Source organism: Tyto alba, unplaced genomic scaffold, assembly GCF_018691265.1.
Source record: "Tyto alba isolate M040663 unplaced genomic scaffold, T.alba_DEE_v4.0 Super-Scaffold_2, whole genome shotgun sequence".
Lineage (NCBI taxonomy): Eukaryota > Metazoa > Chordata > Aves > Strigiformes > Tytonidae > Tyto > Tyto alba.
Window position 1 is genome coordinate 63,712,623 of NW_024881282.1, and position 18,509 is coordinate 63,731,131.

The following is an 18,509-nucleotide window of genomic DNA, read 5'->3' on the forward strand; positions in this document are numbered from 1 at the left end:
CAAAGCCTGGGAATCTGAGGGCTATGGCAAGCAAATCTCTAAATTCTTCTATGATCATTCATGTGCCAGAAGTGTATTGGAGATGTGGGAGATGGGGTTTATAGCAAGAGTATTAGAGCTTCCCTGCACTTTGAGAAATTCTGCTTTTCCTCCAGCTTGCTTGCTACTGCAGCAAAAACAAGACCAGGCTTGCACCAAGCCCCTCTGATAATATGTAGCAAACCAGACAGCAGAACACTGTAATCCTAACTAAAGGAAAGTAGTATTTAACCTTCCTGACATATATAACTACCATAGTGATAAAAAAACAGCTACAGAGGAAGTCCTTTCCGAGGAGGGAATACTGTCTTTCCACAATACATGACTAGCATAAGAAAATGCAACATTTTCAAGTTATAGCCTTGTTAGAAGGAAAAGGGCTCCTTCAAACCACAGAACATCTTCGGTCTGATGTGAATTAATCAGCCTACTTATACCCAAGGACACAATCACCCAGAAAGTCCTTGCATGTGTTTCCTCCTAAGTCACAGGCACAAAGCAGCACAAGCTCCACTGTGCAGAAGGCAAAGTGCCTGCTGCTCTGCAGGACTCCTGCCCCAACACAGCAGGAGACAAGCTAATAAACAGCCAGGACCTTCCTCCCTTGAAGGGGAGGGAATAGAAGTCCTGCAGTTCCTCAAGAACTGAGGGGAATGCCAGCACTAGTTTTGAACCACTCCACTACAAGTAGGTCCTTCTCTGTATTTAGGAAAGCTCAACTGTCCTTGCGATTGTTTCAGTATCTTGCTGAGAGACAGAAGCAAAAGGGCTCACTGGCTAGATTGGAATGGAAAGGTACACAAATGCAGCAGCACATGATGCAGAAACACAGCAATCTGTAATGCAGATACTTCTTGTTACAGGGAAGCTGATGAGCCTCCTCTGTGACAACAAGGATGAGAACAAGAAAAACATTAAAAACATTATAAATTCTTTGAAGTTGTGTCTTACAGATGGGGAACAGACTGAAGCATCAAGAGAAGAGTCCCTCAAGAGCAACTACCACCACTTTTTGAGAAATTCCCATGTAAGTACATAGGATCCTTCATCTCTGGAGAAAAGACTGAGATTATCTGAAAGCTAACCAGGACTGGTTATGAAAGAATCCACCATCATCTAAAAGCTGCTACTACCAAGCACTAGGAAACATAACAAAACTATCAGTTTTGCAAACAAAAAAGCCTTCAGAAAACCTGCAGACTTGTTGTTGCCCTCCTCAACCAAGTCTCTCAGTCTGCCAACAGGAAAGGAGATGGCTCTGCTTGGAGCATGGCCTGCTGATCAACAGAAGATCCACTTCAGGGAACAGGTTGGCAGAGAACATCAGAGTGGTCACCCTTGCCTGTCTCCACAAGAGGCCTTCAGTAACACCAAAGCTGTTCTGCCACACAGCCCTGGGGATACTGCCCAAACTCTTTTCCTCCTGCTGCTGCAATCCTATGCTGACCAACCACAGGGTAGGAGAGGACTGTTGATGCCTGAGCAGCTGCAAAACCACCCCACTGGGAGCCCACAGGGGAACAGCAGGTCAGCGGCACGCACTTCCAACAGCATTTGAGCCAACAACCCAGCAGCTACAAGCTAAGCAATTAAAAGCTTTAGAGTTCACTCCGACAGGCAGCTGAGAGGGTAAATCTCTCTTAGTGATTAGCTTTGACCCAGGATTCATGATGAGCTGTCATCGTGCCTACAGTGCATCCAACTCTGTGCTGAGTTTTGCCCATTTCTTTCAGCAAGGCTGAAGGCTTTGCTAGACCACCTCTGAAAAGCTGCCTGTTCCCAACTGATGCTGCTCCAAGCACATTTCTGGGGAGGTCCTATGGGCTACAGGACCCATTTCATGGAAGAAGCATGTAGGTGCGATACTTGCCATGTCTCTGGTGTAGGATTTTGCTTTTGGAAATCCTGAAGAGCAGAAGAGATACAAACAGTGCATATACTTTAGCCATTATGTCCCACATTTCCTATTATTCACTTCTATTTCCAACGATGTTAACTTTTCCAGTCTCTGCGGGACTCAATGAAGCTCTGAAACACAGCTGCATCTGGTGGTCACTCAGGACACACATGACACCCACACACACTAAGAGGGCATCGGTAGGCCTGCAATCCTCACAGTTGGTATAGTGTACAGGGGCTGAAGCAAGCAGGCAGACTGTCCACTGAATCCCTTTCATGGAAGCTTTTCAGCACAGGGCATTGTCATGCCAAAACCATCACAGTGCTCTACTGTACATACACTGCCTTGTCTTTTTTTTTTTTAAGTGTTACTTTATTTGCCCAGTTGTAACACTGATAATAGCATGACACACATGAGGAAACCCTTCCAGAGGAAACAAAGCTTTCTAGACAAGATGAACTTAAAATGCAAAATCTAGCCAAATTTCATACCAGGGTCTGCTAAGACCTGATGAGTGACTGAATCAGCCATAGTGAAAAAGAAGAGGAGAAACATTCATCAGCTATTTCCATAAATGCCATTGGGCACCTTGACTGAGGCAGCTGGAATGTGCACAAAACGCACTCAATCCACCTTAAACTGCACCCCCCCATCTCCAGCTGCATAAACAAATACTGAGTGGAAACACTCAGGCACACAACCCACATTGCTAAAGTGCATCCTTATTGTGCTCTTCCTTGCTTCTCCTACAGACCTAGGTGGTTTTAGATGTTTTCAGGACAATAAGCTACCTGGCTGGCAAAAGTCTAACCTCCAGACTAGACAGCCTAGGAAGCTGAGCTACTCTGATAAACCAGCATCTCTTCAGAATATCAGGCAGGTTTTGACTCCAAGACTTTTCAGAAAAGGCATTACAATGTTGATACATACAAGATGCAGAAATTTCAGCTGATTCCCTTATGCTTGCAACGGGTCACTAGGAGCTATGCTGCAGACCAGGGCTTCCCCTTAATTGCCAAACACTTGCTGTGCTTGACTCAAAACGCCACACAATAACACCTGCCAGAAGCAGCAGCTTCTGCAAGCTGCTGCCCAGATCTTCCAATCCAAAGTACTGATTAGCTATACCAAACCCTCAGAGCAAACAACTAAGTAAATGACACCTACAATCAGTGTTGCTTTGGCTGTCACATCACAGTCACAAAAGACACATCAGGCAACTGCGCACGCAGCATCAACAAACAGCACGTTTTTTCTGTGCTGTGACTTTTTCCTAACTGCAGTGCTTACCTCTCCTTAAGCTACCCCCAGCTGAGGCAGTTCAGCTTTCTCCGCTCAGCTACTAAACCTGGATGCTGAGCCCCCTGGGGTGCATGCGATTGTGCTTTGGCTTCAAAGCCTGGCTGGAGAACGGCCGTCAAGCTCCTTCCCCAGCTCACCTTTGTCAGGCTGCTGCCAGCTCCCGTCCACTCCCGGGCCCCCAGGCGAGGAAAGGCGAGGCCGGGAACGAGGGCACTGAGGAGGCCGGGGCAAAAAGGGTAAGGCAGGAGTTAGATGCTAGACGGAATTCAAGAGTTTCTGGCAGCACAAGCCTGAGATCCCTCCCCGTGCTGCCCCCCCCTTACCGCTCCGCCTTGTCCCGCCCGTCGATGCCGTACTTCTTCAGCCCCTGCCGCACCTGGGCCAGGTCGCCGCCGGCGGCCGCACGGTGCAGCTTGCTCAGGTCCTTCTGCCGGAGCTCGTAGGCACCGGCGGGGCAGGGCAGGGAGGCGCTGCCGGAGGGCGGCTGCCCCTTCCTCTTCCTCCCGAACCCGAAGATCCTCTTCATCCCGCGGCCGGGACGCGGGCACAGTCCCGCCCCAAGGGAGCGACAGCGGGAGACACCTGGCGGGCAGCGGCTTCGGCTCGGTGCGGCTGCTGCGGAGCGAAGGGCCGGGGCTCGCTCCGCCGGTGACAGCGGCGGCCCACGGCGCCCCGGCGTGCCGTGAGACAGCGAGCCCCGCACCGCCGCGGTGGGACGGGCCCGGTAGGCTGCGGGCCCGGTAGGCTGCAGGCCCGGGGAACGCGCGCGCATGCGCGGCCGCGGGAGGGCGGTGCTAGCGGGGCGCCTCAACGTCACGGGGGTGCTGGCGCGGGAGTCGTTCAGTGCTGGTGCTGGCCTCCTCCCTTGGGTGTGGGTGTGGGTGGGTGGTCGGTCGGTCGGTCGTGGGTGTGGGTGTGCGTGTGTGTGGTCGTGGGTGTGTGTGTGTGTGTGTGTGTGTGTGGGTGTGTGTGGTCGTGGGTGTGAGTGTGTGGGTGTGTGTGGTCGTGTGGGTGTGTGTGGTCGTGTGTGTGTGGGGGTGGGTGTGTGCGGGTGGGTATGTGCGTGTGTGTGTGTGTGTGTGCGTGCGTGTGTGTGTGTGAGTGAGTGAGTGAGTGAGTGCCGGGGTTGTGTGTGTGTGTGTCGCAGGTGTGTCACGGGGGTGTGTGTGCGTCAGGTGTGAGGTGGGTGTGTTTGTCAGGCACGAGGCTGCGGCGGCGGGTCCGGGGAAGGCGGCCCCCGGGTGCGGCTCTGCGGAGCGCGGTGGGGGCAGCAACAGGCCCGGCAGGTGATGGGGGGGGACAGTGCACCCCACAGAGCCCGGGGATCACTGGGGGTGTTGATGAACCCGGCAACTGGGAGCGCGTGGGGCAGCTCGGCCTAGTTTGCTTTAATAGCAGGTTGCACAAACTCAGCGTGTTTGGCGCACGACAAGAAAATCTCATAAAGGAGTTATGGACAAATTAATTCTCCGATTAAATTCATGTCCTGCTTTGTCTTGCAGCACTGCTTGAGTGCTGTTGTTGGGCCTGGGTGAGTGGATGCCAAAGGAACGAACAGCAAGGATCAGTATAATAAGAAATGGGACGGGAGTTATGTGCCTTATCCATGACAGAATTACTTTCCAGCAAATGTGGCTCAGTTGGCACTGCCACAAAAGAACAGGTAGTTCAGAGTGGTGAAACCTTACTATAAGATACCATATGATTTTGGGGTAGTGTCATAGTACAGCATACCCTAGATTATTTAGCTAATGGAGCACCTCGCCAGAACACTTCTTCCTATCTTTCATATGCTTCTTGCATATGGATTTGTGAAAAAATGGAGAGGTGGCAAACAAAACCTAATTAAAACAGAGGGCCACATTTCACTGTGATTAGTGATGAAGATATTTATTGCAACAGGACAGGAATGTAGTGATACTTTTTAGGGAGGAGATTCAGCCCTTTGAAATATTTTCTTCTCCTTCATCACTAGTAATGGTACAGCTCTTAAAACCTCAATTTTCCTTTCCAGAATGAGTCTTCACATCTTTATCAAGCCTGTTTGCTTCTGGCAGTGTTCTCCTGTACCAAAGTGGCTGATGTACAGTCACTTTTTGTTAGCTGATTCTCAATGTGTTAGCAGTGTTCTGTTGTTTCAGACCCAATCTTTAGAAGCTAAATAACAACAACAGCAATAATGATTTTAAAATAAAAAACCTTTTGCTAAAACCACAGCCAAGTGAAATCAGGTTGCAAATCCTAAATTCTACTGGTATTGGGAAATGGCTATGAGTAGCCATTTTGAGAGTATCTCTGTAATCAGTCTGACCATTTAATGGACAAATTGAGAGCAATGTGTACTTTTTAATGGGGTATATTTGTTTTCTTCCAGACATCTTAGAAGAAAGGCAGGATTTTATTTACAAGATGGCAATATAAACACAATCCATCTCTATGCTCTTTTCTTGAGGAAATGCTTCTCAAGTCCTTTTTCAAGTGCTCAGCCAAAGAAACTTTTGTTTTTTACAGGACACTCCCCAGTCAAGACCAGAAGACCTTACAGTGCCTGTTGGATGTCAAATGTTTCAGAATGGTATCAGTAAAAAATCCTGTGATTAGAGAGTTGGCTTTAGTTAGCAGGGACTTTGGTAGCTGTTTGGGCTGAAATTTAGTTTCACACTCTGAAGATAAAGGGGTTGCTGATCAGGTCTGTGGATATAGTCACATGGGCACAACAGGAACTGGTCATTCATTATTAGACAAAAAAAATGCAAAATGAATAGCTAGCATGTATCACTAAACCAATTATCAGCTGTTTGTATTTTTGCCAGCTTTTTGGTCTTTGTTCATACTGTTTCTCTAAACTCTTTGGCTCATGGGTGATGTTGAAGATAGAAGTAGTTTTGGTTTTAATTTTAATCCATTCTTATTTTTTTAAAATGTTCCCTTTTTTTGTTTGTTTGTTTTTGATTTTTTTTTTAAGATGTTAGTATTCCCTATTGTGTTTCTTTGTCCTTCCAGTGTGTTCTATGCAGCTTAGCTGTAGCTTTCTCAGTGTCACCTAGTAACAGTTGTTTATTCCTGCCTGAACGAAGTGTTTCATTCCTATTCTGATACCCTGCACAAGACCCGTGTACCACAGGAAGATTTCCAAATAGGGCTTAAGTGTTGTGTAAGCCTTGGTATTTGAGTTAGTCTGCTAAAGGTACATGTTTCCTTGGACATGATTCACTGTAGTTAGGTAATTTAGTTCACAGTCTTTGTACTGCTGAGATACAAAATGGCAGTTTAAAACTGCCTTTTTCCTATCAGTATTTTTCCCCCCAAATAAATCACCCTGTCTGTTTTATTTACCAAGAAGGAAAAATTTCAGTAAAGACTTGTTGGGCTGTTAACCGTATGCTGCTAATCATCTGGCTTAGTACCCCTGCTTCATAACTGCTGTATTTATAGGAGGATTGATACATGTCAGAAAAGCTGTCTGGGAATATTGCATTTCTCGGCCTTGCTTGATCTGAGGCTTTGAAGAGAACTGGGCAATGAAACGTGCATCCTGCCAGCGGTGACCGTAGCAGCCTCTGCTCTGTCTGGGTGGACAGCTGGAGCTCTGATGGTGCTTCTGGTGTGCCAGCTCTGGAGCCCTGTACAGGGGATATGCTGAGTCAAATGGTTGCAGTTTTACTTGTTCCCAGTCCAGTCTGACACTTGCACCACATCCCATGCACGCGTGTGCACACAGCAGGAGTAACAACTAGCTTTCCCTTGGGAATGTGGAATGGTTTTTTTTTTTTTTGCTTCCTCTAACTGATGAACAAGAAATGTTACTTTTTTTTCAATACAGTAAAAGAGTTACCATGTAACAGTAGAGATTTACTAGCATATTCAGAACCACATAGATTTGCTGACTCACATTTTGGGGGCAACAAATACACAATTACTGAAATGGACTCTCTTATTGTGGAGCCAGGTAGAGCATAATTAGATTTCTTAGATTTAGTTACATCTTCATTGATAACAAAGCAAAACAAAATTTTTGTCTTCTTTTAATTCAGCTACTCACAAATTATAATCCATAAGAAAGTGAGAAATGTCTGGTGAAAGTAGGACTGTAATACATTGAAAATTGATTTAAATTCCCAAAGGAATAGAGAGTAGCATTCCTACTAATGTTTTTTCTTGCTCTTAAATGAGATTTCTTGCATTTCAGCTTTCAGTTTGTGTCCATTGCCTCTCAGCCTGTCACTGGATGCCAAAAGGCTACTGCTCTTCTTTACCGTCCTCTCCCTTCCCAATTTATAAGACTCCTCCTGAGAATTACCAAGTGAAATTAATTACAAAAAGCTCTTTACTACCTTGAGGCCTCTCCTGTTCTCATACCAAAAAGTAGTAGAAGAATGGTTTCATTGCCTCTGTCTCACTCATTTTTCCTTCCAATATGTTGATCATGCTGATAAATGATGAATGATCAGAATCCAATCACATGAAGACTTTACATACTGGGTCAATATAAAGTGTATTCGTGATTCCAGTGATGTTAGTGAAATTACTTGAGCTACAATGCTTTGTTGGGTCAGAACTATGGTTGTGTGTGGCTAGGCTTGGTGTATCCACACAGTTGATGAAACACATTGGTTATTCTGAGTCTACAGGGCTCATATCATAGCCCTGCCCCAAGGTGTTCATGAGTATGAAGAATTTGTGAGAAACATTGTGCTGGAGAGGTATGGGAACCTTATTCCAGCAGCGGACCACTATAGCAAATAACAAAGCAGGCAGAAAGTGTATTTATTATTTGCTTTGTTGACTGTTGAAATGCATAGTGTTTGTGCTTGGAGTTTGTTCCAGCTGTATTTCAGATGTTGATAAGCTTGAGTTTGGAACAGACTTAGACATCATTTTCAATTGGTATTGAGGGAGAGAACCATGACTGTTCCCAGCAAAGTGCCCTGAAAGCTTCAGTGGGTAAATGTCTTTTCTTTGATCCTCACATACTGATCACTAGCTTTCTTTTTAAAGTTTAAAGCTTAAATTTTTGGAAGGCTGAGACTTTCTGAAATAATTTTGTGTGTTTGGTATTTAAAATGAAACCATCATCAAACAAAAAGAAAATGATGACAAGTGATTTGCTCAGGTATTCCATAGTCTTTGATGAGACCACTAAGCAGCCAGATTTCATTGGTTTACACCCCATCACAGAGCTTATTGCTGTTTCTTATATAATTTGTTTTTATTGGGAGTTTATAGTACTGTTGCTCCTTAGCAAAATTCTCAATCTCAATTATGTGAACAACAGGTGCAACTGTGTATTGTTTGAATAAATTTGGTATTTTTCAAAGGCCTTTTTTTTTTTTTACAGCCCAAACATTCACTAAGATACATAACTGAAGGATGATCACCACCATGATTCCACGGCATCCCGGGGCTCCAAGTGTCTCGGGTCCTGGGTGTTCAAATCTCTTGTGTCCCGTGTACGTCCTAAGTGTCTTGGTGCTTCAATGGTGGATGATTGGACGATCACACGGGGCTTGTCTCAACAGCAGTTCTTATCCCCATGTGGGGCTGCGGTTTCCATAACAACCACACCATGTCCCTTCCTAAATACGTTATCGCAGAGGTGCCGCTGGTTGGCTAGGTGTTGGTGCAGAGGTGGGGACGACTTGGAGCTGGAGGAGCTTTGAGGAGCTTCTCACAGGGGGCCACCCCTATAGCCCCCTCCCACGCTACCAAAGGAAAACCCCACCACTCCCTCAAAACCAGGACAGTGGCCTTGTAGCCACCCTTGCAAGCAGGCAATCTGAGACAAACTGCTTGAGACAAACAATTCATAGCTCGGTCTCTCATGCCACCATCTCATGGTCCCTGAAGCCAATTCTGCCTTTGACTAACAAGCTCCTTGTTGTTAGTAAGAGGTCCAGCAGAACACCTTTCCTTGTTGGCTGCTCTTATCACTTGGAGGAAGAAGCTATGCACTCCAGGAACCTCCTGGATGGCTTATATCTTGCTGTGTTGTCCCTCCAACAGATAGCGGGGTGGTTGAAGTCCCCCGTGAGGATGAGAGCTTGATTTGGTTGTTCTTCTGGGCCAGGTGGCCAACAGCAGACAGCCATTATAATGTCACCTTTAATAGTCTTCTCTTTAGTCCTTACCCATAAGCTCTCATCCATCCTCAGGCAGAGCTCCAGGCACTCCAGCTGCTCTCTCCCATAAAGGGCAGCTTTCCCTCCTCGCCTCCCCATCCTAAACAACCTGCATCCCTCCACTGCAGCTCTCCAGTCTCGGGAGCCATCCCACTGTGTCTCACCGTGTGATCCCAACAAGATCATAGCCCTGCAGCAGCACACAGATCTCTTAACTCATCTTGTTTATTCCCCCCAGACTGTGCATTAGCATGGAGGCAATTAAGAGAGGCACCCCAACATGCTGAGTTTCCTGGAGAGAGTTCAGGGGTTTTTCTCCATAACGCTGCCTTGTAGGAACTTCCTTGCTTACATGCAAGTACTGGAGGTGTCCTTGCTTAAGGCCGATTTTGTTGAGTTTGTAATCTCTTCCTGTCACAGCACTCCATGACCTTTGCTTTGTGAAGCTGTCCATCACTCCCCCGCAGGACTGCTGTTTACACTCTGCCTCCCCCATTATTCTTAGTTTAAAGCCTTTCGTATGAGGTCATCCATCCTATTGGTGAAAACAGCTTTTCCCTGCTTAGAGAGGTGTGTATCATCTTTCTCAAGCAGACACTGATCTGCAAACAGGGTCCCATGGTCACAAAACCCAAAACTGTCACCACCACCAGTTCCGCAACCAGTTATTAACTTGTCCTCACCAGCGGGACGGAGAACACCTTATGCTGTTGACCACTGCTCTCAGAGCTGGAGCAGCTCTTGCCTCACCAGCTCCTTGTTTTTCCGTCAGCACAAGGCCAGGGGACCTCAGGACATGCATCCCTGAAGGGAGGCTCGGGGTGGGGTCAGAGCCCAGTTTGAGCAGGCAGGGGCAGTGGGAGCTCTCCGTAGATGTGCACTGATCACTCCAAGCCTGCCATGCCAGAGCTCCAGGAGGGTTGCCCAGCTCCTCTCTCTCCCTTCTTGGAGACAGGACAGACATTCCCTGTCCTCCAGGACTCAGGAGCCTCCCCTGGAATTGGGACTTCTCTGCTCCAGCATCTTCTTATTGATAACAACATTGACTCTTCAGCTGTGAAAACAGGGAAGAGCAGTTGACTCATTCTACAGTAATACCTTCTAAAAAGGAACATAGCAACAAATCTGAGTAATGAGCAGAGGTTAGGTAAAAGATTATATGATGGTGAAAAGCCGGAGCAACCTCAAAGGCACTTCTCCTTCTGAGTCCCCGTGACAAAGGAAGAATGGGCTGAGACAGTTAGTAGTAAGCAATGAGTTACAGAAAGCCAGCCTTGCTGCAACTCTCAGCTCACCCTTGATGTGCCTTTGCAGACCTGCTCTGGAACTGTATTTTTACCCACGACAACAACTACAGCAGTGTTTATCTTCATTTCTACTACTACAACAACAGAAGGAGCATGAAGAAGAGAAGAGACAATTGATGATACCAAAAATGTAGAGGAAACAGGTGTCACAAGTTAAAAAAAAAAAAAAAAAAAACCACAACAAAAGAAAACACCAAAGAAATCAGAGCTCACCTTTGTACTTAACCTATCATCTCCATGTCTCTCTCTAAGCTGGGACTCCATCTCTCCCTTTCACACTTAGCTTCTTCATAGCTCTGCTCAGAAGCTGGTTCAACCTACACAGCAAATTAGTCAATAAAACAATGAAGCAAAGGAAGCACCAGCCTTTTTCACATCTTCTCACGTAAACTGCACAGACATGGCTTGCTTCTTCATTAATGTGCTTGAGACACCAGGAATTACTGAGAAAACCCAGCATTCCTATGCCACAAATCACTTGGAGGGTCCAAATTTCACCTGAAAAGAAAAGTAAAATATTTCCTTCCCCTCGGGAGAACTGCAGGGTAACCTGCATTTGAGGTTCTTTTGGCAGCTGTGGAAAACTATAGGCTTATGCACAGAAGCAACTTGCAATAACATGAGGCTTGAATTTGCTCACAGTTATGTACACCTATTTTTATGTTACAGTTCAATAAAGATTGACTTTTCCATGGGGATATCTCTTCGCAATACTAAAAAGCCCTAGCTATCACAGTCTTTCTGCAGGTTGAAGTTTATTCTCAGTTCTTCGCAGAGATGCACTTCGTCTATGCATATTCCTTCTACCAGCCTCTTCACCTGATGTCCTTTACTGTTATACTTTCAAAATAGAAATGATACATGACACACACAGCACAGGAGCAATATCTATGTGTACTATGGGCAGCTAGCATTCTCCACAGAGAAGCTACAGTACGTCTTTATCTGCCATTTTCTGCATGACCCCCAAATGACACAGTACTCCCTGCCTGAACAGCAGGGATAACAGAAGAAACTGAGGATGTAAGAACTTGACAAAAGGTGGACAATATTCTCCTGGGTATTGGCTGGGTGTCTGGAGAATTTTCTGGGCTTACCTGTTCCAAGAGCTCAGCCTGTTCCCTGTCAAGCTGAGCAACATGCTCTTCAGGGTTGGATCTTGGCTTCCACTGCACTTCCCCTCTGCTGTGTGAGTCCTTTGATGTCAGAGTCAGCACATTCTGCTTCTGCATCTGTGAAAGCAACCATGGCAAAAGAAAAAACTGAGATGACCAGAAAGACAACGCTGTAATAGGAAGCAGAAGCTTAAATGGAAACTGGCCTAAGCTCTCCTCTCCCCATCTAAGATCTACAGATAAGGTTAATGCGGAGTGTAAAACATACCTGAGGAAACATCACCAAGGAATTGAAGCTGGTGGAAAGAATGAACACTTTAGAAGTGACAAGATGAGGTTGAAAATTTGGGGGAGAGGACACACACACACAGAGTAAACCTACACCTTTCTTCCAGGGGTCCTCTGAAGTTCGTAATGATACATACCTTATAATAATTCCTCTAGTGCCCACCACAGAAAATACCTTACCTTCACAGCTTTTGTAACAACTGCTTATATCCTGAGAGGAAGAAATTAGTCTACCTGCTACACTGCAGCATCACCTCACCTAATTATTCTTTAGCTCAGCTCCTTACACAGCAGGACAGAAGCAGCAACTATTGGCAGGCAGGAAAAGGAGCCAACGGGATCTCAAGGGCCAGCAGTGACAAAGCAGCAAAGGTAACACGCATCCCCCAAGTCCAGAATCCTCCCTCAGCTTTCAGCTGCAGCTCTCCCTCCTGCCCACTACATCCATCCCATCCACCATCCATTGTAGTTTAACCCCAGTAGGCAGCTAAGCACCACACAGCCGCTCGCTCGCTCACTTCCCCTTGGTGGGATGGGGGAGAGCATCTGCAGGATAAGAGAAAACTTGTGGCTTGAGATAAAGACAGTTTCATAAGTAAAGCTAAAGCCGCACACATAAGCAGGAGAAAAGAAGGAATTCATTCACTGCTTCTCATTGGCAGGCAGGATTTCAGCCATTTCCAGGAAAGCAGGGCTCCATCATGCATAATGGTTCCTTGGAAAGACAAATGCCATGTCTCTAAAGGTCCCTCCCTTCCTCCTTCTTCCCCACAGCTTTTATTGCTGAGCATATGGGATGGACATTTGGAGTCAGCTGTCCTGGCTGTGCCCCCCAATGCCAGCTGCCTTTTCACCCCCAGCCTACTTGCTAGCAGAGCACTAGGAGAAACAGAAGAGGCCTTGACACCGTACAAGCACTGTTCAGCAACATCTAAATCACCCTTGTGTTGTTAGCACTGTTTCCATCACAAATTCAAAACATAGCATCAGACAAGCTCATAGGATGAAAAGGAGCTATTGTCAAAGCCTTACATTTTGTTGTGTTGAGTAGGACTTGCTATAGTAGTGTGGGAAAAACGAAACCACTTTCCCTGATTTCTAGAGCCTTCACAATGACCAGAAGGTCCACGGGACCCTCTGCAACATGTGTGAATGAATCAAGAGAAGAAAAAGTTCTTGTTTTCCTCTTCGTCATTCCATTAACATCTTAGTGATTCTCATCCACACCTGAGGAAAGAGAAATAGGTGGAAATAAAGCCAACACACTGATTTCTGAAAAGTGAATGAAGAGCCAGGCAAAATACACCTTTGAAGACTATAACTTGCCTCCACTGTTTTCCTTCCTCCCAGCCACCTGGAAAAGGCATCGCAGCTGACTGTACCAAACCTTCTGAGCAGGTACTTCTCATCTCACTGCACATCTCTTCAGGCAGTAACATACTGGGTTCCCTTGCAGCAGTCACCTTCATAATAATTCTTTTTCAGAAAGTGGTGTTGACTTACTACTTACCCACATGGGTTGCCTGAGCACAGTAAGTTGGATCCTGTAAGACTCCATGAGATGATACACAGAGTCTAGGAACTCAACTTCAGAACAGGACTGGTAGTCCAGACACAGCCACTGTTATTACCAAGAACCTTTTGAATAATCGTAACTAGCAAGGAGGGTAAACCAGCCTACGCCTGTAGTTTAAAGAAGTTCCATTATAGCAGATGAAATCCATACACTGTCATCTTACGGATGGTCGGCCACCACAGAAGCCATAATATTACAAATACATAAAGCATTAAAGTATTCTGCAGCAGTCATTCTTTCACTTGGACAAACTAACAAGTTCAAAATATCTGCAGTATTAAGAAAATGTGAATGCATCAGTAAGTTTTAATCAAACCTAACAGCATAGATAGACAAAACATTTCCAGTATAAAATACCACCCAAAACATTAAGCGATACTAGCTACAAACCTTGTCATGTATCTGGCTGCAGAGAAGAGAGAGAAGAACAAAGTTTTGATTAAGAAGCTGAAGAAGAAAGAAAAACGGCCTTAAGGTCAAAGGTCTTCAGTTAAAAATAAGAACAAGGCCTACATGTAAGTGAAACAAGTAAAAAAAGCTAACAATACAAAGACTGATATAATACAAAGAGCAGATGGAAAACAAAATCAGAAAAGGACCAGAAATTAAGAGACAGAGTAGGAAGCAGACGTTCCCTTTCTCACGTTATGTAGGAAAATGGTTTCATAAATCCACTAATTCACACTGGTTGCAGCTAGCAGAGTTCACTATTATTTTCTGTGTCAAGACATCCAGATTCATTTTCACCAGCCTTTGGCACAGCTGTTAGGAGTTAAACTTGACATTTGTTAAAACTAACAACAGGACTCCAGTCTCAAAATCTCCTCGCAGCACTTGCAGCAGATAGTCTGTGGACTAAGGCAAGAAATAAGGCAGCAATTCCCAAATTATGGTAGAGACACCACTAACAGTTCCTAATGTTTGTGTTTCATCTGCTTGATTCAATTTAGTTCTGGATGGTGACATGCCAATTCATGAGCAGGTTGGGAGTCAGTAGACCAGATCATAAAAAGACAAAAAAGTCTCCATCAAAGATCTCTTTACTCCTGTAAAGGAGAGGCAATATACATGTACACCCTTCGTATAACACAAGTCCTACTGTGAAACAAATTTCATCCAACCTCCTTCCAGAACATAATGAACTGCTAGTAGCCACAGTCACCGTTTGTAATTACATGCACAGAATTTTTCAAGTACTTGTAATTTATTCCTCATTACAGGAGCTCTGATAAAAACAACCAAAAAACCCCAACGACATTTGCATGTGATTGGGAATTTACCAGTTAATGACTTTGTGTCGATGTGAACTTTTTTGTGCTTTTCAAAATATTTTTGCACTTTCATTTCGAGGTTATTAACTTCTGTAGCATATATGTTTGATAAGGGGGAAAGGGCTGTACTGTAATGGACACATTTCTTTGTGGGTTGTTGTTTTTTTTAAGACTAAACTGCTGATTTTTTGCTGAGCTTGCAACATGACTATCTTCCAAACGTAAGGCTATATGCATAATCACTGACATTCACCTCTCATGTTAAGTAGCGGTTTAGGAAAACTGAAATCTTTCAAGCCTTTAAACTCCAAACTCCTCAGTTATGTTTAAAAGAAGCAACCGTGTCCACTTGCCAGAGGAACGCTTCCTTTTGTTTGCAGTCAGCATAATTTACTAATGTTTTCATAATTTACCAATGTTTTTTCCAACAGTTGCATGGACAAAGAATTAATACCAGCATTTTGAGTAATAGCAGTGTGAAGTTATTTTCACTTCCTTGACCCTGAAGCTACTCCAAAACATCTGCACAAACCAAATTTACATAATTAACATGTTAAGACATTAAGAATGGCATGTCCTCTACTTCAAATAGCCTTTCGCACCTTGAGGAAGCTACTGTGAAAGACACCAAATCTGCACAAAGAGCTTTAACTAAAAAAAGAACCTCAAGAGGACTACCTGAGGCACACTGCAATTTAAGCTCCTTAACTCCCTGTCATTATGAGCTTTAGTGGCAGAAGCATTTGTAATCTCCAGCCAAGAAGGCACTGCTCAGCTTGAATTTAAAGGCAAGACAACTTCTGTAGAAAGGAATCAGATTACCGGAAAAAAAAAATCTGAGGCATAATTGAAGCAAACAGTGAAGTGAAGAAAAGGCTGAGAGTCAGAGAAACTTTTCTGTCTTTAAATAATCTGGTGAACAGGCAGAGTACTAAGAAGGACAAGCAGCAAAGCACTTCAAAATAGACTAGAACTGTCATCTCTGAATTCTTTCCTCATGCTCCAACTTGTCTCCAGAGTGGCACAGGACTCCTGCAGAAATGACAGCACAGACTGTGCATCTGGTAATTTTGCATTTGGAAATTGATTGAGACTCACCACCTATTATTATATGCGTTATTGTATGCATTTTTTTCCTTATGTTACTTCCTGACTTAAAGCCTTATTTTCCAATTCAATCCTATTTTTTCAGATGTACATGTCAGGAATCCTGTACTTTCAGTTCCTCAGAGATATGGTATGGCTTCAAACACTGTTAAAGATATACTCTATCCAGCTGAGGAAATTTAAACCAGGAGTTCTAAGTGAAATACTCACTTAGATGCATGTCCTCTAGCAACTACTGCACCTCTGAGAACCCTCTTTCTTTTTACTGAAGGACTATGAAAGAGATCGAGTTTTAAGACTTCCCTGAATACAATGAACACTGAGTGACTTGCAGCTACAGACAGTGCCATTACAATTAATCTCAGTTGTTCCCTATGTGGTGATTACAGAAAGAAGTATCACAGAAGGATGTGCAGCTGGACTCAGCAACAGGGAGAATAAATTCACACCGGTAATTCTGAGTTGCAGACACCAGCCTTCTGCTTTGATTGAGGGAAAACAGGCATGCTGAGATTCCCAGCTTTTTCTTAAGGGAACCTGGTAGAAATGGTATGAAATAGGTAAATTGTCTGAGGATTCAGAAATAGTTTTACTCACCTTCATTCAAGGAAGAAAACTTGAGAATTTAATACTATATTAGAATTAAAAGCTAATCCCAAGACGACAAACTGTGTAGAGTAAGACTGAATTATCCTCAGCTCCTCTGTTGACAACAAACTAAAAGTCTCTGTAGGTTGTAAACAAGGTCAGAGAGAACTTCAGGGGACTAAGTCCTACAAACGAAACTGCACTAGGAAGGAGAAATCTAGGTATATAAAAAAGCTCCCAAACTATAAAACCTCACTTGACATCAGTAATTGGAGACTGGGGAAATATCATACACAATTGTTCTTCAACTTCCTTGGGAGTCTGCTCAAGGCTGATGGGTATTTTTTGGTTCTATTTTTTCAAATCTTCAAAGTGAAGCCCCAAAACCCAGTACCCAAACCTAAAAGCGTTCCCCAGCACAGCAATCTATCACAAAATGCAAAACACACATGCTCTGAAAAGAAACTTTATGGGTGCTGTTGAAGTTGGGGCACTGAGTGAGAACAGTAACATCATTCTCAGATCTAATGCACACTTTTACTGGAATCAGCTCAGATGTTTTCCACAAAAAGTTGAAGAAGCCTATATAACAATTTGAAATATATATATATGAATATATTAGCAACTGGATAAAAACAATGAACTATGAAATAGCCTTTTTTAAATATTTAATTTCTGTAATAGACTTAAGGGAACATAGCAAACCAGTAAATGTATCTATTTTGATATTGACAAAACTTTGAGATGCTCAAAGAGTTCCAATTTCTTATGGAAAATTAAAATGAAAAGGATTACCTGAAGAATGCTGCTGTAATTCAATTAAGAAGCACTGTATACTCCCACTTTCTTTCCTTTCACTGTCTTTTTTCCTGTTTCTTCTTCAAAAATAGCACAACTGTTAACCCTTTTCTTTTAAACTAGGGCAGCCTTTTTCCTGGAAGTGGTTTGTTTTCCTCCTTTGCCTTTTTTCTTCTTTTTATATCTTGCTTCCATCTCTCTGTCCTTCCTTTTCCCCACTTGTTCCCTGCTACCTACCTCTCTTGTCCCCTTGTCCTGGACTTCTTATTTCACTTTTACAGTGGGTCCCTGAATTTTCCCTCCTTCCTACTGCTTGCATGCAGAATAGGCAATTAATACTGCAGATGATACAGTATTAATTGCTTCCCGAGTTCTTTCTGTAATGTATGTCCACCCCTCTGACCTGAAAAACACATTCACAGTGATACAGTGAAATTAATCTCTGTAACTGCTGCTGCCACACATTACCTACACTGCTTTGTCCATTTTTGGTGTTGTTTTATTGTTTTGTTTGTTTGGGGTTTTTTTTGGTTGTTTGTTGTTGTTTTTTTTTTTTGTTTTTGTTTTTTTTTTTTTTTTTCTTCAATCAGGTGTAGTATGTAGACATATTGTTAAAATGGTTTCTTTCCAATGTGGGTAGGACCACTGAACTGAGAGGGACTTAAAAGTGAACAAATACTCCTCACATTTGTTCAACAACAGAGTGAGGGATAGAACACTGACCGAATAGAGAAGCTCATCAATGCCCAGTCCCACGCTAGGTAGGAAACTGATCACAGTTATTGACATCTGGTTTCCAAATCTGATGATATACTGTTATAATGTTCACTGTTCTGCGAGGGATGTGCTATCACACTGACTGCTAATTACAGGGCATACTTTGACCAGAGGTATTGCAGAGATTGCAGTACTGCTGAAAAATTAGAAAGCTGTGAAGACTTTGAGTAGTTAACCTTACCTTTTCACATAATAACACACAGCAGGAAATACAAAGACAAATGCCTCCTATGCATTGTGTATGTCCCGCACTGAAGGATAAAGTGAGAATTTACATGATCCCGCTCATATCATCCTATTTTTGAAGCATCCCTTTGTTTCT

At 44.0% G+C, this 18,509-nt stretch overlaps 1 protein-coding gene across 8 annotated transcripts in view; it reads right to left on the reverse strand.

Moving 5' to 3' along the window:
* The window catches only part of LOC104356780 (ankyrin repeat domain-containing protein 26), a 62,402-nt gene extending 58,635 nt beyond the window's left edge, over positions 1–3,767 (reverse strand). For all 8 annotated transcript variants that reach the window (XR_006165261.1, XR_006165263.1, XR_006165262.1 and 5 more), the window contains exon 1: positions 3,565–3,767. Coding sequence is in view for 5 of the 8 variants with exons in the window: in XM_042791935.1 (XP_042647869.1) it covers positions 3,565–3,767 (203 nt within the window). In the remaining 3 variants the exon portion in view is untranslated. The remainder of the gene's footprint in view (positions 1–3,564) is intronic.
* Positions 3,768–18,509: the final 14,742 nt, after the last annotated feature.